The 22,464-nt window shown below is 36.3% G+C and overlaps 2 protein-coding genes across 2 annotated transcripts; both read left to right on the forward strand.

The window, feature by feature from the left end:
• The first annotated feature begins 1,294 nt into the window (after positions 1 to 1,294).
• Positions 1,295 to 9,236, forward strand: LOC140161703 (dehydrogenase/reductase SDR family member 11-like). The gene is made up of 8 exons (XM_072185004.1): positions 1,295 to 1,432; positions 2,846 to 2,918; positions 3,998 to 4,125; positions 5,967 to 6,061; positions 6,886 to 7,015; positions 7,330 to 7,416; positions 8,636 to 8,701; positions 9,195 to 9,236. Exons 1-8 carry the CDS (start codon positions 1,298 to 1,300, stop codon positions 9,234 to 9,236), a joined length of 756 nt encoding a protein of 251 aa, XP_072041105.1. The 5' UTR covers positions 1,295 to 1,297.
• Positions 9,237 to 13,489: 4,253 nt separating this feature from the next.
• Positions 13,490 to 22,359, forward strand: LOC140161704 (dehydrogenase/reductase SDR family member 11-like). Its single transcript, XM_072185005.1, has 7 exons — positions 13,490 to 13,635; positions 17,541 to 17,829; positions 18,467 to 18,561; positions 19,601 to 19,730; positions 20,177 to 20,263; positions 20,760 to 20,825; positions 22,032 to 22,359. The coding sequence occupies exons 1-7, from the start codon at positions 13,490 to 13,492 to the stop codon at positions 22,071 to 22,073; spliced, it is 855 nt and encodes a 284-aa protein (XP_072041106.1). The 3' UTR covers positions 22,074 to 22,359.
• Positions 22,360 to 22,464: the final 105 nt, after the last annotated feature.

A 22,464-nucleotide genomic window follows, 5' to 3' on the forward strand; every position in this document is an offset into this window, starting at 1 on the left:
TACCAGAAACATTGTTTGTCAGCCTTACCAATTTAACATATTTAGACATTTCTAGGAACCTTTTAACCTCAACACCATGTAAGACATTGGAAGGCCTCCAAATGTTATCAACACTACTGAGACATACGTTATAATCAGCTTGACTATGTAACTTGTTCTGTTGAGAAAATGACTAGTCTTAAGGAGTTGCATGCATCAGGTTATCCACCTCCTGAATATTGGAATGCAACCAAATGGACAGAACTAATCTCAAGGTTACCAGCTTCACTATCTACTCTGAAGCTAAAGGTATGTGCTAAGAGTGTATTTCAACCTGTGTGGGATGCATCATTATTGAATTCATTTGTGTCATCACTGCAAATTTCATATTGCCATTTCCTCGGTGCTACTCTATCAATTGAGAATGACGCATTCACTATTTTTCCAAATCTACAAAATTTTAACATACTTAATGACTGTTTCTATGATAATAATATGGGTTGCACAAATCCAAATCTAAAACTATCCAACTATGCATTTTACAACTTATCACACCTAAAGACACTGAATCTCAGTACAAATGGGCTAAGCACTGGGACTGCTTGCAGACTCACTAACACACTTGGACTTGAGGTATAATAACATAATGAATATATCATTTGATAAGCAGTATAAGAGTTTGCAATTGGAATCCTTGGATGTCTCGCATAATCCAATTGGTGAATTCAACCTAAGTTCATTCAGCAAGCTGCATTTGAAAGATATTAAGACAGATAGTATGCCATCAATACAGCCCTCATATCTATTTATATTTCAGCTGAAAAAAATATAGCTGCAGTTTATTATGCAATTTCTATGCCATTGTGTACAATAGCACCCGCACTAAAGGAAATTACATTCAATAAACTTAACTTCCGCAATGATACATATAAATTTGTATGGGGTAAATGTTCACATCTGATTTCGCTTGCCATATCAGACTCAGAGGGAACAAGTAATTTTTAGCCAGTCGGGGGGGGTGGGGCGATTTTTGGCACACATTCATGGGGCGCCTTTTAAATAAAACTCCAAAAAGGCTTAGGAAAAACAGTACGGAAATGCTTTAATATAATAATTGAAAATAATAATTTTCCTCACGTTCGCAACATATATCAAGACTCTAGATATATTTATGTTGCGTTAATAATTATTGCACATCCCCTAATTGACCTGTTGACGGAATGAACTGATAACTGAGTAAACTGATAACTTAGTGGTTACTTGATGTGTAGTAATTTGTCACGGTATAGTGTATTTTGATTCAACTTATTTTTCAAAAATGTCAGATCGTTGGGTTGGTAGAGTGGCTCTGGTGACTGGTGCATCTGCTGGTATTGGTGCTGCTATTGCCAAACGATTCGCTCAGTTGGGGCTGAAAGTCGTCGGATGTGCCAGGAATATTGACAAGATCAAGGTATAAAACCTGGTGAAAACATCAATAATAAAACAATGCCTCTAATTACAGTATAATTATCATGGCGTATCGCATACACAGTGGTGATGTGGGTGTTGTATTGGAGTTGTTGTTTGTATTTAGTGTTGATTATATATAGTTACAGTGGTTGTATGATGGAGCTGAAAGGGGGGAAAGCAATTATTGGCAAGCCGAGAGTGGGGTGGAGCAAGTGATTTTTGGCACACATTCTTGGGGCGCCTTTAAAATAAAACGCTCTAAAAAGGCTTAGGAAAACCGTACGGAAACGCTTAAATATGCAAATTTTCCTGCTCGCTACGCCCGCAACATGTATATCATTTGAGGTTTGTAAATTGGGATCCCCAAAATTTGGGCATGTGCAAGGGGGGGGCGTTCTCATAATTATACACAACAGCAATATTGCATAACAGCATTAAAATGTCTATTTACAAGAACTGTCTTTAAAAAAGACAACGCCATAGATAAAGATCATGTTTCATAATAATTTTGCATTTATAATTTCCTGGAATACCGGTAATGAAATTTAATATGTTTTGTGTGTGGAATAAGTAAGCGGGTGGAAAATACCTGTTTGTTTGTCTGTTTCTTTGTATGTTTGTTTAAACGGTCGCTCCGTGTGGAGACACGCATGCATTTCTTGGGATTTACCACTATGGTCAAACTGGAAAATACCGTGAAATTAACTCAAGAATTTCCATGTTGAAAGCTGACTTACTTAAAAATGTGTGACACAATGTATATTTAATTCATAATTCGTAAATAAATTCATAATTTGTAAAGGTATACTTACATTTGTATACAAATCCGAAAGTATTTTGGTATAAAAATGTCATACATACCTCATTGAGGTATGTCTGTGTTTAACATTTTGATACCAAAATACTTCTGGATTTGTATACATGAACTTTTGCAAATTATAATTTATTATTATGACCCGAAATCGTAACAATAATCTGTTATAAATGTACTCACAATCAAACATCCATTGCTATGCTACCAGCATGTCTGCAAATATAAATCTTTTAATAAGTAAAATGTTGATTGTATCTTAGACTATGGCTATAGTTATTTAACATGACTAATATGAACTCTTTAGTTATTAGAATGAAAGTTCATCTGTGTTGGTAGTAAACATAGTTTAGTGGTTTAAACCTTTGATCACAACACAAAAATTTGCGTACCTGGAATTTTCAGTCGACACTTCGACTTTCATCAGCAGACTGGCAACCCAAATTAGAGGTCAGCGACCTTTCGGACACTTGACCCCAAAATTGGATCGTACACTCTAGGTAACTTGTATCGGCCCCCGTCTCTGTTCAGTGATGGCTGGTTCACTCTGATATAGATGGCCTCCTTCACACCACGCTCAAAATATCTGGGTTCCTTGTCCAGAATTTGAACTTTGTCCAAGTCTACATGATGGCCGGGAGACTCAATGTGGATGTGTTGGGAGACCTCAGACGAGGTAGAGCTGGGGCGGCGGTGTTCCAAAAATCTAGTGCGAAGTGATCTTTCAGTCTCGCCGATATACGATTCGGAACACTGACCCTTACGGGTTTGTCCTTGGCATGGAATGTAATAAACCGGCCCCGCTATGTCCTTCTTCTCGGTTTTGTCTTTTGGGGAAACAAGCAGTTGTCTTAGCGTTTGGGTAGGCTTGAAACACGCTCTTATCCCGTAGGTGCCAAAAGTTCTTCTAAGCGCCTCGGATGTACCCTTTATATAAGGCAAAACCACTTGCCCCTTTGTCTCAGTGATAGTCTCACGGTTAACTTTTTCCGTGTCTTTGTCTTTGTTCGGCTTGACAGCTCTGTCAAAGGCCCAATTGGGATAGCCGCAATTTTCAAGCGCAGCGTTGATGTGCGACTTCTCCTCCTCCTTGTCCTCAGGATTTGTGACAATGCAATCAGCCCGGTGATAAAGAGTTTGAATGACACCAAGCTTGTGTTGGACAGGATGGTTGGATTGAAAATTTAAATATTGGTCCGTATGAGTGGGTTTACGGTAGATCTTAATCTTAAGACTCCTGTCTTCTTTGATCACAGTGTGGGTGTCTAAGAACGCGAGGGCACCATCTTCTTCACCTTCTGTTGTGAATTTTATATCAGGGTCCAAAGAGTTGAGATGGTCTGTAAACTCCTGGGCATATTGCTTCTTTAGTTTTGTGTGAGTATCATCCACGTAGCGATACCACCACAACGGTGGGTGAGGTGCTGATTTTATAGCTTTTTGTTCAAGATCTTCCATGTACAAATTGCAGACGATTGGTGACACTGGGGACCCCATCGCCGCCCCGTGGATTTGTTGATAAAACACTCCATTATACACAAAATAAGTGCAACGTAAACACACATCCAAAAGCTTAGTGACTTGCGTAGCTGACAGGCGAGTTCTCTCTAATTTGGGTTGCCAGTCTGCTGATGAAAGTCGAAGTGTCGACTGAAAATTCCAGGTACGCAAATTTTTGTGTTGTGATCAAAGGTTTAAACCACTAAACTATCTTTAGTAATATTTGACATTTTATTTAACTTTTATTCCATGCAGAATTTTTATTGTTCAAAGAAATCAAAGAGAAATATGGCGGAGTTGATGTGTGTGTTAATAACGCTGGTGTTAATCATACAACATCTATCATAGATGGAAACACAGAGGACTGGAAACATATATATGATGTAAGTAGGCTCAAATTAAGCGGTTAACTCACCACTAATTGCAACAGAACCCATTTAAGCACCATTCATTTCAGAAAAGTATATTTAATAATACATCAGAAGTCCCCGAAAATCCAAGTTGTGGAACAGCGCTTAATTTGCATAAATACAAAATGACCGCTTAATTGTTTTTATATTGCGCAATGTATGTAATGCAGCTGTTTGGCTGCGATATGCATTTTAATAAACCTTGAATAATAATAAATAATAATGGCTCAGTGGTTTCGGCCTTGGACTCGTAATCTGAGCGCTTGTTCAACGTGCGTGGGTTCGGGTCCCCGTCCCGCCACCTTGCCTCGCTTGCTTCACCCCACCCAGGTGCAATGGGAAGCTGTTAGGGGTAGTCACAGTCGTTGTACTGACGAACCCTGCGCCATTTGTAGGCAGCGAACGTGGTTCCGACATATTTTAATGACGGCAGAATAAATGTAAAACGCTTTTAGGCTGAGTGACCTTGTTTACGGCATAAAGTGTTATGTAAACATATCATACATTTATATATTTTTTTATTTTGTAGGAAACAAACCATATGAGATATGGCAAACTAATCTTTTTTAAATGTTCTTGCAAGTGAAGTAATCTGAGACCATTTTTAAAATCAAAATCAGGGAATTTTAACAATGTGGAATCCAATTTTGACACTTGACCTTTCCTCCTATAACTCAAGAACAGTACCTCGGGGATAGGTCAAACTATACTTTTTCTGAATCCTTATAACGAGAGAGATACATCGGCATGGACCTCTGGATGTATTAGGTATTAGCATTTTACTTTGAAAAATCAATATAACAGTGTTGTTCATGCCCCTCTAGTGAACATTGGTCTAATACTACCAAGGAAAATATGCATGAAGTATTACTGGAGTTGCATATGAAAAGCTTTGACTACAAAAACGATTCTGTTATAAATGCATCTACGCACAGTTTCCATTTCGATACACCCGATCAAGCACAGTGAGTCTAGACCGTGTTTTAATACACGGTTGAGTGCATAGCATAATAAGAGCTATGTGAGATCTAGTGGAAAATAGGAATCTGTAATTGGTTTTTGTCAAAACCGCAAGTGTTCCCTTCAGAAATGTTTTTTTTATATCTAACGAAAGCTAACACTTCCCCCTAAAAACACCCTTTTTCATTAGGTCAACAGATAACGCAATGTTTATAATAAGGCGAATGTGTTAAATCTGTTAAAAATGACCCATCCCAGCACAATTTTTGAGGTTTTAAATGTCAAGACCTCAAGTGTTCCTTTCAATATTTTTCAAATTTTAGAGCAATATTTTTCAAATTTTAGAGCACACTTATATTGTCCATATATATGCCTCATTTTAATAAGTAATGGCCAATTCTCTTTAAATTGCAAATCTTTTTGTAAAATGTTCAATACGGTTGTAAATTCAATGAACTATGACTCTGCTAAAGATCGCTTACAAATTGGCACGGAACAGATAATAATAGTAGCAACTATTTTAAACAGTTGCGATTTGGTAGTTCACAGCATCTTGCGAATGGTAGTGAGCTTTGGCAAAATTTGCATTGATTATTTCATAGCGAGTGTGTAGAAGAATTTAAATATCACATATATACTTTTGTAGGCCCTGTGAATCTTGAGTTATGTTGTAAAGAGGGCTGAAACAACAACACTCTCATAAATCGTACATAACTCTGAAAGTATATGATTTGTAGAATGAACTTTTGCAAAACATCAAGGTGTTATTTTTCAATAATATATTGATTTTGATAATGGAAATCGATTTTTGGCTGCTTCGATCAGCAATATATAATCATAATGTTTCTCTTTAGGTCAACGTTCTGGGGTTGTCAATATGCACAAGAGAAGCTGTTAAGTCTATGAGAGAAAGGAACGTTGACGATGGACATATTTTTCATATAAATAGGTAGGCACCAGGTTTACTTACCAGTATACAGGGTTTGCAGGCCTTTTCCGTAGTTGGTAAAGCCCATGGTTTTCCACTTTCATAAATGGCCTTCTGATTTCAAATAACTTTGATTTTTTTTAATTCGCGATATAATACACAATTTATGGCAAATTATCAAGAATTTACATATCTATAGGCCTATATATATATTTATGTTTTGATATTTAATAGTCCTCGAAGTAAACTTTATAAATTTAATGATATGTACTTAACGTGTATGTAGCTGGGAGGAAAAGCTGTCCATCATTTGAAATTTTTAAGCTTTTGTATTGAAGATACATTTTTCTCTAAAAAGACCATGCCGGATGACCCCAATCCTCTCATGGGACGAGGGTTACAATATTATTCAACAACAATAAAGAGTCGTTGCTTCATATTTATGTTCACTTTCTAAGTTGTTATTCTTTTTTAGTTTTGTTTGGTTTTTTGGGTCAAATTTTAATTTTGTTATTCTTTATTCAAAATGTTGAAATAATATTAGAAGTAACTGTTGGGAAGGGTTGCTGTCCATTTTACGCTGAAATAACAAGGTAAAGTGAAAGAAATCCCACTGGTTATTTTGGCCATCAAATAGCATACAGTTCTATGTGAGGACATAAAGTCATAATAAAAAATATGACTTTATGTCGAACTTTGTTCTGCTGACCTACAAAGGCAACAAATTTGGCTGATTCCATTTACGTGCAAGTTGGGACACGTGTAAAAATGGGAAAAAATTATATAAGATCGTACATTATGGCCTTAATGTAAAATATATATTTTGAGTTATTATGTCTTACTAGTTTATCAGGTCATAGGATTCCACCAAGCAAGTTCATTCATGTTTACTGTGCCAGTAAATATGCAGTGACTGCCCTAACAGAAGGTTTACGCCAAGAATTACTGGAAATTAAATCTCACATTAGAGTCACGGTAAGTCTATTGCTATTACTGTAAGTTATGTTTATAGTGCCGTGTTCAGTTCTTTGCAGTCGTATACATGATTTAAGAAACGTGAGTAAATTATTGGACTTGTAAAATATAAGTTACCAATAATATAATATCTAACAATCCTGATGAACTTATTCTAGAGATCTACTCCTGGTGATAAACTATTCTGCCTCTCTGAAAAAAGAACCAGGTAATTCAAAATAAATAAATAAATAATTTTTTTATTAAAATGTTTTTATTTTCATTTATTTATTGATTGACTCATTTCTGTTTTTTTTTGTTTTTTTCAAAATTAGAGCATTTCTCCGGGTGTTGTCAAAACTGAAATGGGATATCGAGCTTACGGCCAGGAGGTGGGTCAGAAACTTTACGATGATTCACCTGTGAGTAAGCAAATCTAATTATCTCTTTATTAAGTTATTCTGTAATCCTTTATTCTATTATTGATTCTAGGAACAAAAGGCTCAAATTATTTCCAAATCGTTATAAATAAAAAGATATTTATATTTTCAAACATTCTACCAAACATAAAATATATATAAAACGTTTTACACACATATTTCAACAAGTTCTAAGTAACTTGTTGGTATAACTAATGTTGAGTTATCAAACGAGGGGGACAATATGTTTAAACGTTCTATATCAAAAACGATGCAAGAGTGATGTCAAAATGTTATTGTAAAATATTTGTCTCATAAACTTTTTAAAAACATCTTTTGTCAACAATGATCATCACCATCATGCTAAGCCATCGTCTACCTACTGCAGGGTAAAAAATAACAACAATTACATTGCACTATGTTATACCGGTTTGTGTTTTTGTTTGAACTTTTTAAAAATATCAACATTTAAACGTTTTCCAACCTCGGTGTAGCCTTTTGAAAATGTTACGAAAACGTTTTGTGTTTTATATATGAAAATTGACATCAAACTTTTAAACAAAAAAGTGAAACTTGTAATGCACATATTTTGCCTTTAAAACATGACCGACATTTTCTTAAAACTAATTGATCTCTTTGTTAAATCCCATAATTCCTTGCGTTAGACTCCAGATGTCGTCATTTGACGTCACGCCGTGCGTATGAATTTTGGTACTATTATAATAAAAATGTCATATAATGAGAGAAAATGTACCATTTTGAAGCATCAAACTCTAAAAAGTACTTTTTTGGCTATATAACTTGATCAATTTCAGCAATTTTAATGCAGTCTTTTCGAATGCCATGAAAACAAATAGTTACTCGTCGTATTTTAATGTATCGCCCAGGCCTATTAGTGGTATTTAACCTCTAGCTATGACGGCCTGGTGATGTGGTCAACTCATTGACAGATACGAACCTCAGGAGGGAATTAAATTTTTGATCAATTCTCTCCAAGTAGTGAAACGTAATGCAATTGTTAACACTTTATAGACACTAATTTACACTACAGCTTCAATAACTACATATTCCTCATATTGAGGGCTTAGTGCAAGAATGGCTGCCCTAAATACATTTGTCAATTTTTCGCGTAAGATGTGACACCTGACCTGGGAGCTATTACAGACAGGGTCTTTTTTCACCCTGCTTTCTTTAACCCTCGATATATGTTTTTTTTATACAGTATTTACAAGCAGACGATGTTGTGGACGCAGTGGTCTACGCCCTACAAGCACCCCCTCATGTACAGGCAAGATTTCGTTTGATAGTTGGATCTTTTAAAATATGATAGGCGGGCAAAAATGATACTAAAGAAAATAAACCAGTGGTCCACACAAAGCTTTCAATTTGAGTCAAATAGAAATCAAACTATGAGTAATCCCCCACACATTCCCCACCCCACCCCCACTCCACACTACACCGCCCACCACTCTTACTTCCACCCACCCAACACAATACATATTGATGTTTGGATATGACGATATTGCCACTATGTTTGTCAAATACCCGGGCACACTCATAAACCCAATTAATAAAATGTTTAACTTTGTGTATTTATTTATTTATTTATTTATTTATTTATTTATTTATTTATTTATTTATTTATTTATTTATTTATTTATTTATTTATTTATTTATTTATTTATTTATTTATTTATTTATTTATCAATCTTGAGTGCTAAATAAAATGAAATGAAATGAAATACATAAATAAATAAATATTTTTTATGGTTTTGTTTCAGGTACACGACATTCTGATACGACCAGTGGAACAAAAATCTTAAATGAATAATCAACCAAGAGCACGACTTGAAAAATGCACCACTGTTTCAGCTAAAGATTGTATCAATCTAGAATCATGAACAATGATGATGGCACATATACATGAAGTTTATAAAGCACCATCATCTGTTAAGATCACTGTTAACTTTATTTCTGCCCGGTTATTTTGTGATACAATACCTTCCTTATCCTGTGTTTTAGGGTTAGGGTTTTATATTAGGGTAGGCTTCGTAGGGTATTCTGTATGTTTCCGTTCATACATAGAAGATAAGGTGCAAGTTGAAGATATAAAATGAGACAAAATATTTTAAGAACAAAGACAAAGAACAAAAAACATTTTTCTTCAACTATCTATATAATAATACGCAATGTGGGTCAACGCCTATTTTCTCAGAGACTAGGGGTCGCACGGTCCCCAAACTTGGTGGGTAGGTGCGACTTGGTCCGAGCCAGACAAAGTTCGCATTTGTTAGTGGATTACTACCCCGGGGACCCCATCCTGTCATTCCTGTGGTCTTTTCTCTTACTCCCCATAGGTTGCGATGGCCAGTCTCTCTTATTAACACCATTGACAAGGTAATTAACGTATAAGTTTGCTAAAAGTACTGGTATTTTTCGACATTCTCTTCGATTCGTTTTCGTTGCGATGCTTTCTATAGCCTTGCTATACAAAGAAACACTTTTGGTCTTGAAAAAGTACCGCATTTTTGGACATTTTCTGCGATTCGTTTTCGCCGATGACGACACCAGATGAATCTCTCTTTTTTACGCACTACTAACCAATCACGGGCTGTGGAGAGACGTCAGACGCAAACTAGTCTTTGTGATTCAGTCTCAAATTATAGTATTTATTTTGTGCCTCAAAAGGCCAAAAAAAATATGTCACGTCCCCTGCCGCTTCCTTTTGAGGTTTTTTCAATTATATTTACTACGGTAAGTCCGACATTCAAACCCGATATAAAATAATTACTGACGGATGGTACAGGTAAACAACCCAGCAAACACAAAACGTTTTTAAACGTTTTAAATGGGTTATATTTTGGGTTTTGGTTTTGTTAAAATGTTTCAATAAAATTAAATAGACCCTAAATACGTTAAGATTATGAAAACGTTTTGCATTTGTTTTTGACCTCCGTGGAGCCCATAATGTGACCTGTGACCTTTTTGCCTATAAATTCATGGTTTTGACTAGATAATATACTTAGGTGCGGTTTGAACAAAATCTGATCTTTGAAATTTGACCATGTATGACCTTTTAGGGCCACAACTCTTTTCGCCAGCCCATAGGGCTGGTATCTAATTCTTAGATGGGATTTGTGTACACTAAAGATTAGCTAAGATTATAGCCTTCTTCTATTGGTATGAATTGTTTGTTTTACTTCTTGTGGTGGAAATGTTTTTGATGTCTGCTAATTCGATTTGCAAGGAAAAGAAAGTATGTTTTGCCGTTTCAACGAACGAAAACGATTGAGTATTGCCAAAGTTATGTTTGAATTAATTATGACTTAAAAAGTTATCATAGGTTAGGCCTACACATATAAACATAAACTTGTTCAGCAATCAGCATAACAAAAAAATGACATGGTCAACAATTAATAATTAGCGGGGAGGGAATGATCACTGGAACGTGGTCATATCAGTGGACTACTGAGCATAGCATGATGTTTGGTTGCCTGTGAGTGCATAATTGATATGTTGATAACAGATCTAATAATGTTGTAGAATGGACCACATTGAAGTCAAAGTAATTATCTATCCTATCCTGTATCGTTTTATGGATAAAAATGACTCAAAATGTTATTGATGATATTATTGCTATCTTTAACATCAGTTTTGTCTTTTCAACGGGAAAAATCCGATGGAAAATAGAGTTTTTAGGGGCTAGCTATAATATTGAACAATATATCCCATATTTTGACATGCACTTATAGAAAATAAATAAATTATTGTCTTACTTTATAAATTATAAATACTGTAAAATGACACATAACTAAAGTGAGGCCACTTTCTATCTTTTTTATTTGATTCATAAAATTACATTCAACAAAATGATTGAAGACTGAGAAAACACACAATGCAGACTATTACAGAATGGAGTAGGTAAGATGCCATGTCCATAGCTTTGCAGGAGTTTCGGACTAACAATCAACACATTCAAGAAATACAGTTTAAAAGTGAAGATTGTAGTGAATGATCAGTCCTTTATCATGTGCTTGCCACTATCTACTTTTTATAGTAAACTATACATTGCGAAATAATATAAAATCATTTTAAAATAAAATGTGCATGTAAGTTGAGTTTACATAGCGAATTAACTAACAACTGCAGTGTATTTCTTGATTTTAATAATAAGCATGGGTAAAAAGCAGTAAAGACAAAAATACAGAACAATTTGGAGTAATGACAGGAGTTGACAGGAGTTATAGGAGTTAATGTTTTTTGCTGTTTCAGTGTGCATGTTCTCACCATTGATGGTTTGGTGGACTGTCATGTAACATGGATGTAAGCGTGATCCTAAAAAATGCCTTTCACGGTGACCCAAACTATTTACAAGACCTCTTCTGCATTGAGGCTGGCCTTCCCTTTTAAAGGGAATTTTATTGAAGCATGGTGTATATTTGCCACTAAAGTTTTTCTAGTAATTAAATGTCTTCAGTAGAGTTCTAACTTGGTTCCAAGCCTTGATAACAAAAATGCACGACATTTGAAAGCCGTACACTCTGCATCTGGACTATATAATAAAACTTGCATAAGCATAATCCCGTGGGCAAGGCGTGGTATACACATACCGGATACACAACTTTTCGTAAACATTAGGAAATTCTAGATGGACAAGCTAGAATTTATATTTCGCTAAAAACAGAGAAAAAAAAGTTATTGTATCACAGAGTTTTGACTAACTTAACACTTTTAATTCGATGTTGAGACTATTAACAGGTATTCTGTTTCAAGTCATTTTTACCTCCTAATGAATGTTTGTTGACAAAAAATATTTGGTAGCTATAGTTTGATCAGCTCGTAATAGGCGTTAACGTTGTGCGTTTACCACTACACCGATAAGTAGACCCACGTTAAGAGTGCTATTAGTTGACCTGTCTGGTCTAAATTTTGTGTGTTAAAGAAAGTAGAAAAAATATAATAATTCGAGATGCTTCTGGCGAGATGTCACTAGAAAATAAAACATGTTGATATTAATCCGCGTGTTATAAGGCCCGCCGATTACGCCGCTGATCAATTACAGTATAATACTATTTTCCCTCAAGGTCTGTCTCTTAATAGCAAAATGGTTCGTACAAATAAGGAGTATAATTTGCTTATGAAAGCTTTAAACTTTAAGTATACACCTTCCTGCTTAAGAACTGCTTATATAATAAAAGCATACCTGAATGTTGCATACACAGTATGCTGCTAATTTAAGTAGTATATGCTACATAAGCAGTATAGTAGCTTTAAATGCTTTAAATGTAAGAATATACTGCTTAAGAATTACCCTAAAGGCATACCTGAACTGCTTATAAGGCATATAAAGCTTCCAAACCTTAAGTTGTTATATATATTTCTAGACATATACTGCTTAAATATGGCTTAAATCTTGTAATGTACATCATGGTGTCAAATTAATATTCTAAGGATATTCCTGCTACCAACCCCTCAAAATCTGTACATTTTAAGTTTTCGACTAGTTTTGAAAGAAGACTACATGTAGTACATGTATTTATCAGGCCTTGGTTTGAGGAGAGCTGGAGCAGTCGCACGGTCACAGCTCTCCTTAATTGCTTTTTATGTGAGCTATAAATCACTGCCCTTAATTTGCAATCAGTGGAGCTGCTTTTTATTGCTTCACCCAATAGTTTAGAAGTTTGCAAATTCTGACTAAATATCAGCAAAGCATACTTGAAACCTATTGATAGGTTTTACCCAATTCAACAAATACTTTTTGTATTCGGTCCCCAAAGTATTGTATAATATAACTGAACACAAAAAAAACCACAATAAGAATCTGGCGAGTGCTTGATCAGGCATTAATGTAGAACAATACTCCTCGCTCAGTCACCACTTTCCTTAACAGCTCGGCCACTATCAGCTCACCTGGAATAATCTAAAACACAAGGCCTGATGAATCAATAAGTTAATAATTGATTACTAGTAATCAGATAACCTTAATGGTTACTTGTAAGGGAGTTCAAAGTTCGTTTTAAATCAAAGTCATTTAACTCGTGTATATAGTGTTTTTGGTTTCAGTTATTTTTCAAAAATGTCAGATCATTGGGATGGTAGAGTTGCTCTGGTGACTGGTGCATCTGCTGGTATTGGTGCTGCTATTGTTAAACGATTCGCTCAGTTGGGGTTGAAAGTCATCGGATGCGCCAGAAATATTGACAAGATCAAGGTACAAAACCGGTTACAAACATAAGATCATGCACTGTGAAATATAACACAGTGCATCATCGGTGGTGATAGGGTGTGTTGGATTCCCGGAGTTAGTGTTTGGCTCGTTGTTGATCATACTGCAGTTACTGTCCATTTTCCTATACACAATACACAGTGCGCTTACCATTGACGCGTAACCTCTACAAATAGCGTATGTTAGAAGTATGGGTAATTGCCTAGTTAACGTCGCTGTGTGAAAAATAACCGGCCAATGTTAAAAGTACTCTTCTAAAATTCTAGAAAATATAGTTTTGTAACATGTCCTAAATTTTTAGCTCATTTAGATGTTTGGAAATATTCGTACTTTGGTGTTTTAGTGTATGTTATAGAAAGGATATGTTTTAGTGTATGTTTTAGGAAGGATATGTAAACGACAGATATCACCAAAAAATATGAAGAAATTATTTCCAAACCGTGTTAAGTCTGTAAACCACCATGCTTCTCATTTTCAAGAACGATATTAACAATAAGCAGAGTATTGTCTCATTTCGTAAACAAAAGCCCACACAGAATTGTTCTCTAGGGTTCGCTTTATAATCGTTCACCCAACTGAAACTATAATACCAGCTCATTGCTCCATTGCACATTAAAGCAGAAACATATGTTGTGTGGATTTAACCAGAGAAGATATGATTTAATCAGTTGAGCTGTTTTCAATGAGTGTTATCTTGGTTTAATAGCTTTTAATGGGGTTTAAGTCCTGCAAAGGTCGTGGTGAATTCTACTGTAGACATGACTGCATCATGTGGAGTTGTTTTGTTGATGTTGGGATACATAATATTATTGTTGGTGGTGGACTGGTGGTAGAGAGAGCCCGGTATTGGGGGCCAGGGTGCTGGTGGTGATGCGCGGTGGCGTTCAAGTTATTGTAAATTTGTTGTGAATTTCTCATAGGTTAATAACTGGGTATTACTTGTTGAGAGTGAATTGTACAAATAATGCACGCGTACTGAGAAGTTGATGCGTCTAATGCACAAGCCCCACAAGGGGAGGGGTGTATTAAATGCAGTTATTAACCTACTTCATACACACGAGTCTTGAGTTTTGCTATTTTTAAAACAAATTTTCACTAGACTGTTGGAATGCGAGCAAACATAAATACATGAACCCGCAAGGATTGAATCCCGAGAAGCTTTATAAGCAGTCCCATGATACTACTGAAACATCCGTGTACTTGAAACCAGTCTAGTAATCACAGAGTTTCACACAATTCTTCACTGTTGATTCCTGTTCCAAAGACGCGATTTTCAAACACTCAAAATACTGTATATATGTCCAAAACTTGGGTCGATAAGCATTTTGAGATGATCCGTGAAAAGAACATCAGTACCCTGTTCAAATGAGCTCTTTTTTTTTGTTACTATCGACCCACATTTGAATGAGGAATAAAAGTTTGAAAGTACAAGAAATCGGTATATTAAAAGTAAAAAAATCAACTTAATGGATAGAGCTGCCAGCAGCTGTACGCGATGCGACCGATTTTGTACGTCGCGTATTTCAAAGTACAAGGCGAACGCACGACCATGGATACAATAATGAAAATATTAACCAATCATGAGTAAGTTGGCAAGGTTTGATTCACTTCCACGTTACGCACACGCGGGCGTTCATCACACAGTGTACGAAGAGAATCACCACGCTGTTGACAGCTGTGTTCATGCAATTGAAATTGCCAGTAGACTGGTTCTCGAGTACCCGGATGTTTAACTAGTATCATGGGATCGCCTATACAGTTAGCAGCCTGCACAACCGATTCTTTTGTTTGGCAAGGCTCACTCAGTCATTTAATGAGGCAATACAAACGATCGAATTTGGTGTTGAAATGAGCTAAATTTTAGTTACACCTTTTCGATGTAAAATTAATTTTCTCGGCCAAATGAAAAGCAATCATTTTCATTTTTTCAGTAAATGTCAGGAAAAATTGTAGTGCTTGATACTGTATTTTTTTTCAAATTCTAGTGTTAAACTTAGGCGTGAAATTTAGTCATTTAGTGTAAGATTTTCGATTTTGATAGGCTTAAACTCTGTCCGCGAGCCTTTTTTTGGATCAACCTTTTAGCTTTTCAAAGTAAGATAGTTCGCTAATGAAGGATTTTTCCCAACTTTCTAACGCACATCACCGTGAGCGATATATCATAGTTTAGTCAGAATTTGCGTTTTCATTTCACTATTTTAACTGCCGGCTGACCATTTTTCAAAATCAACGAGTGAAATCTAAGGCTAATACTAGCATTGTGGATCGATATCCCTGGGTTTAATAGGAATACCGGCATGGCTACAGTGTTGCTAGAACTTCAATATAGCAAAGAAATTCCCAGGCCTATAGCGCTCCTACTGATCATGTTTAACCAGAACACTCAATTGGGGATTTGGGCTACCAAATCGCTGGTCGGGCAATTTGCTTTCAATGGAAAATTGACCTGGATAAACAACAAAGGAAATATCGACTATTTCTGTTGGTTGCTCTCGAGATAAAAGTACTGAGTTAGACATTTCCGAGTATGAAGGGAAAAGGGTAAAATAAAAACGGAAATTCTAACAAAACTATAATATATAGACCCACACGATGTGCTTTACAGAGGTGGGAAATATCTTTCTTTAGCAAACTATATTAGTTTGAGACGCTAAAAAATGAAATCCGTAAAAAGCTCGCGTGCGAACTGAAGGCCTATAAAAATCAAAAATATCACACTAAAAGACACAATTTGATGCTTAATTTTAACACCAGGATTTGTAAAAAATGTATATCCAAGCACCAAGTTTTTAACTGACATTACTGAAGAAAAAAAAATTGCTTTATATTTGACCGAGAAAATTAATTTCATAGCAAAAAGGTGTATCTCTGAATTGTGCTGATTTTAACATGTATCGATCGACTTTCAGCGCGACTAAGCATTTCTAAAGAATCGGTTGTCCAGGCTGCTAACTGTATAAATCTTCTCTGGATTGAATCAATCCTACGCAAAACGAACGCGTCCGTTAGTACGCGGATCGAGTGTGCGCCGGTGCAAAAATTCACAATCAATTATACACCCCTGTTATTTTGCTCTGATTGGTTCTAAATGATTTCCTTATGTTGGTAGTTATTTTGCTTAATTGATTGCATTGGTTTGTGGGATGTCTCATGGTGTATATTGGTTTTACTTAGCGATGATGGTGGTATAGTTTGATCAGCTCGTAATCGGTAGGAATTGTTAGGTTTTAACCACTACACCGAAAAGTAGACCAACGTTAAGAGTGACATTGTTGACCTGTTTGCTCTATACTGTGCGTGTTAAATAAAGTATAGACAAAGTATATTACTTAAAGGAGTATTTCGTGATCCTAGCATCCTCTATTTATGTCATTTTTCATTAGATATCCACGAAAAAAACCTATTCCCAAAATTTCAGTTGATTCCGATTTTGCGTTCGCGAGTTATGCATGATTATGTGTATTACACTGCTCCATAGACAATGCGTTGTAATTTCGTTCTGGTGCACCAGAACGAAATTCAAATTTCACGATATCTTTGCTAAACGAATTAATTTTCAAGAAATATTTTGTACATAAACATTATGTAGGCAGAGGTTTCCAGTGATATAAAAATCTCAACTTTTTTTGAGAAAAGTGGGGGATGAGGCTGTGGATCACGAAATGCCCCTTTAAATAATAATTTGTGGTACTTCTGGCGAGTTGTCAAAAGACAGTTCTCAAAATAAAATATATTCACATTAATCCGCGATGTTATAAGGCCCGCCGATTATGAGCTGATCAAACTATAGATTGTATTATAATTTGCTTCTTTGTTGTAGTATCTATCTAGCCAGTTATTTTGTATCATGTTTGTTTTGTTTCTATTTGCTTTATACTTTTATCATCTTTATTTATTACAGGCGATTGGTGATGAATTACAGAAGTCCAACGCGTCTGGTTCCGTCCATGCCATTAAATGTGATGTATCACAAGAGAAACAAGTCTTGTCTATGTTCAAAGAAATCAAAGAGATATATGGCGGAGTTGATGTTTGTTTGTTTGTTTGTTTGTTTAAACGGTCGCTCCGTGTGGAGACACGCTTGGGTCCTGATGGGACCAGGCTCAAACGTGTGTGTAAATAACGCTGGCGTAAATCATGCAACATCTATCATAGATGGGAAAACAGAGGACTGGAAACATATATTTGATGTAAGATATTGGATGGCATCATAGGCGTATTTTGATAAGAGGGGATGGTCCATACAATCATCCCCCTAATATTGACGCTTGTATGTGCTTTCTGACCAAATTAACCTCATATTTGACCATTTCAGCAGTTAAAAGAAATCCACGCCACTGAATGGTACATGTACATTGAATTTATACTTTATGTGTATGATATGCATTGTTGTCGTGTCGTTGTCTCCTCCTCTTCTCTGCCCCCTTCCTCCTCCTCCTCCTCCTCCTCCTCGTCGTCGTCGTCGTCGTCGTCGTCATCATCATCATCATCATCATCATCATCATCATCATCATCATCATCATCATCATCATCATCGTCGTCGTCAAATTCATTTTCCCTTGATAGATCTTCATCATCATCGTCCCCATCTCCTCCTCCGGCTCATCTCATCATCATCGTCGTCAAATTCATCTTCTCTTCATATTTTATCGTCATCGTCATCACCATTAGTAGCAGCAATTATTATCAACAACATCGTTGACATCTTACTTCTGGGCTGTCACTAAAGTAAAAATGCATTACTTTTTAGTGTTTACAAATCTCATTTCAAACTTCAAAGTAATCTTTGAATGTCAACATTATTTAACATTTGTCCCTTCTGCTTAGGTCAATGTGTTAGGACTGTCGATATGCACGAGAGAAGCTGTCAAGTCTATGAGAGAAAGAAATGTTGACGATGGACATATCATTCATATAAATAGGTAGGCACAGGTTTGAATATTTATCTGAAATTATTTTCGTTGATTCGATTTAGTTATTCCTGTATGTGAATGGCTCTCTCATTAACGCATTACCAAGTTTTTAAACGGAATTACAAATATCTTGGATATCACTGAAACACATTTCCATCCATATTAAATGTTGATTTAATGATGCACTGAGAAGGGGATTGAACAACCCGCCATTTGTTCTCAATAAAACTTCATATACTGTTTTATTTTCACCTATCCCCATGCAAAATTAGAAAATGCTAGCTACATGTATGTATTAAAGTACATATATTATACTATACACCAATCCGAGAAGCGTTTACTGTATTTGGCCCTCTATCGACGGAAACACAGATGTACCAGAGCGGGAGATTTAATTCGTAAGTCAATACTCATGATTGTGTATGAATATCACTGTTGTGTACAATTCCCGGTTACAATTCTGTATAGCACACAATAAATAATGGGTGGAACCCCCGACCTCGGGACACCGCAGTTTTACATCGGGGACACCGCAGTAATGGCGAAGTCGGATAGGTGTATAGGCAACATCGATTTTCGGCTACAAATTCCATTAACATGCGATTTTAACCGGATATTAATCTGCTAAACCCCGGGTAAGGTAAGGGGTTATAATTTTTATCATTATAATGAGCGCAGAGGAGGACGGATCTACGATTAGTTTAAGTCACTTTGGTGTAAGTGTTTTAGCCCGAGTATCGGGCCGAATATGCCTGATGACGCCCCACCCCCGCAGAACGAGGGTTAACACAACTGAAGAGGTTCATCAGGTCTGTTGATTAAACAGCTAATAAAAGTTCTTTGCCAAGACCAAAGGAAAAACTTAGGTTTTTCTGCTGACAGTTTCGCCAGAAACCTTCTGGCTTTCTCACGTTTGAAACAATTCAGAGTTGTTGCTTTTCACTGTTTATGTTTGTTCTTGGTTCTTTGGTTTTCATTTTTGTTTGATTTTCTCATCAGTTTTCTGAGTTCCAAACTTATTATATTTTTGGTCATTATGTCTCATTAGTTTATCAGGTCATAGGGTTGTACCTGCAAGTGTGATTCATGTGTACAGCGCCAGTAAATATGCAGTGACTGCACTAACAGAAGGTTTACGCCAAGAATTACGGGAAATTAAATCTCACATTAGAGTCACGGTAAGTCTATTCTGTAAGTCATGTTTATAGCGCCAGTAAATATGCAGTGACTGTCAAACAAGCTCAAACAAACAAACAAACGGTGTAAGGCGACCGCCGGGGGCGACCGCTAAGTACCTCAGTATTAGCGCAGCCACTGGCTCAAATAATTAAATTATCGCAGTGATAATGGGCTAAGGTATCTGGCAATTGCCCAACCATCATTGGGTTCCCATTAGCCTTTTTGAAGTATGGCTGGCACAAAAGGAGAGGGCGTACTTTGGTTTGGGTAATCTTTTGTATTTTTGTCTCCACCTTTGCGTAGTTGTTGCATTATTAAGCTCCTCTTGTGTTATATACGGTATATGTTGTATATTACTGTGGTTGTTTATGCAATAAAAGATATGAATGGTTGTGTGTATGTATGAATGTATTAAAAATAAATATTTTAATCATTCATCTTGCAGAGCATTTCCCCAGGACTTGTCAAAAGTGAATTTACATATCGAGCTTACGGCCAGGAGGCGGGCCAGGCACTTTACGACGCGACACCTGTGAGTACAAAACATAACAACAAGGCAAATCTTACCAAACTTTCATGAACGTTATTATTTTTATTTTGTTCAGAAATAGTTCTATTAAAAATATTGGTACAAACCAATCGATAAAGACCAAAAATATATTTTCTAGGACCCAGCAAACACAAAATATCTTTTTAAAAACAAAACATTGCACAAAGTTATGAAAATGTTGGAAACATTTTAAAACATTCCATTAAAAGATGTTTTTGAAGTGTCAAAATGTTGTCGTAAACTATTTTATTTAACAAACCTTTCAAGACTTAAGCAACATGTTACATGATTTTGTAGCAACCTTTACAAATGTTTTGAAAATGTTAATTGAACGTTTTATAACCTTTACATAACCCGACATTTAAACATTTTCTGGAAAACTTTGCGCGCCCTTTTTGAAAATTTTAAGAAAACATTTTTTGCGTGGCATTGCATGTGGACCTTCCTGCACTAACCTTCAATAATCGCTTGTTTACAGAGTCTTCAAGCAGATGATATTGTGGACGCAGTGGTCTACGCCCTACAAGCACCACCTCACGTGCAGGTAAGATTGTGTTTATTTTTTGTATATTTTTGACCTTATAATAATAAATAAATAAATTTCGGATTTATATTAGCGCCTTTTTCCACGTCTTGAAGGATTCAAAGCGCTGTAATTTCGCTGCCATGGTGAATCATCACAATCAGATCACATCAACTAGGTCAGTTGCAGCTGGATCTGGCGTAGATCTATCCACACTTAGATTGTAACATCCACCAATTATCTGTGCAGCTCCCCAAATTCCATTGGGTGAAGGAAGCTTTTGATAACCAAACAACTAATCACCGATTTTTTGAAAGCAGGAGAAAACCGGAGATCCCGGAAACAACCTGCGAGAGCGAGCATGGAATCGGGATAAACCAAATGCACATACGGTCATTGGGCACAGCCGGGGCTTGAACCCGGGACCTGGGTGGTTGAAGGCGAGGGAACTACCGCTGCGCCAACTCGCTCTCCCTCAAATGAATCCTTTATGAATCTCACTAAACCATAACCTTGTGTATAACTTGGAGAAACACTGTAATAAAAAGTGATAGCTTGTCATTTGGGTAAAAATTTAATAACTCAAAATTAAACTATGTGCAAATTACCCCGCCCCACGCACCCCCACACCCACACACCTTTTACCAAATTAACCCTAACGCCCGAAGGGGGTTTCGTAGAAGGTACTGCCCGCCCTGCTGGGATATTTCATTGTATAGGAGCGTAACTGTGCCACCTCGCCAGGAGGGGGGTTGTAAAATGTCCACATCGTCCCACTGACCCGCTATTACAATGACTTTACCGAGACATCTGCACGCATAGCGCGACAATTTGCAATTTTAATGCTAAAAATGGCCAAACTTTTGATTAAAGTTGTCCTACACCCCTGTTCCCCGATGGGTAGGCCTATGCCTCTGATTTTGTAATATTTGGGGACGTGTGGGTTATCGCGCAAATGACACAATATTGGCACTAAAGTATAATTGAAGACCGAATTAAAAAGACAAGTTTGCGCATGACGTTCTGTCAACCAGACCAAAAATGCCGTACTGCGCAGGTCACAAACCAATCACGCGACGCCTTTGCCTTGACATCAGACGCAAACTAATATTCTTAATTCGGTCTTCAATTTTTCCAAATCCCGGATATACTATACCGAATCTATAACATGTAAACCGTGCATAACAATTAATAAATCAATATATTTTATGTCTGTTTTTATTTCAGGTTCACGACATTCTGATTCGTAACGCGGGACAAACATCTTAAGTGACTAATTAACAAAAAATATAACTTGAAAAATTCAGAACTGTTTGCTGATTTGTAATTTTAATTCCCTTTTTGTGTGTGAATACAATTCATCAGATTGAATTACTTCAGAGTCCATTCAGAGATTTCCATTTGTCATTTGTCTATTTCAGTTGCACATCTATGCTTTTTCAAAAAAAAAGCAACATTTTGAAATATGATAGATTTAAGGGTGTTCTTGCTCAGTAAATTGCTGAATGAGCCTTTAAATATAAAGACCTGAGCGCAAGAAGACCGTAAGTCCACTTGGCCCCTCAACATGTATACACTAAAGCTGCGTATTGTTTCGTATAGTTTGGTAATGTTTTATACATGTTCAGGGGCTAAAACAAATCTTTCACAACCTTTCATG

Source organism: Amphiura filiformis, chromosome 10 (genome assembly GCF_039555335.1).
Source record: "Amphiura filiformis chromosome 10, Afil_fr2py, whole genome shotgun sequence".
Lineage (NCBI taxonomy): Eukaryota > Metazoa > Echinodermata > Ophiuroidea > Amphilepidida > Amphiuridae > Amphiura > Amphiura filiformis.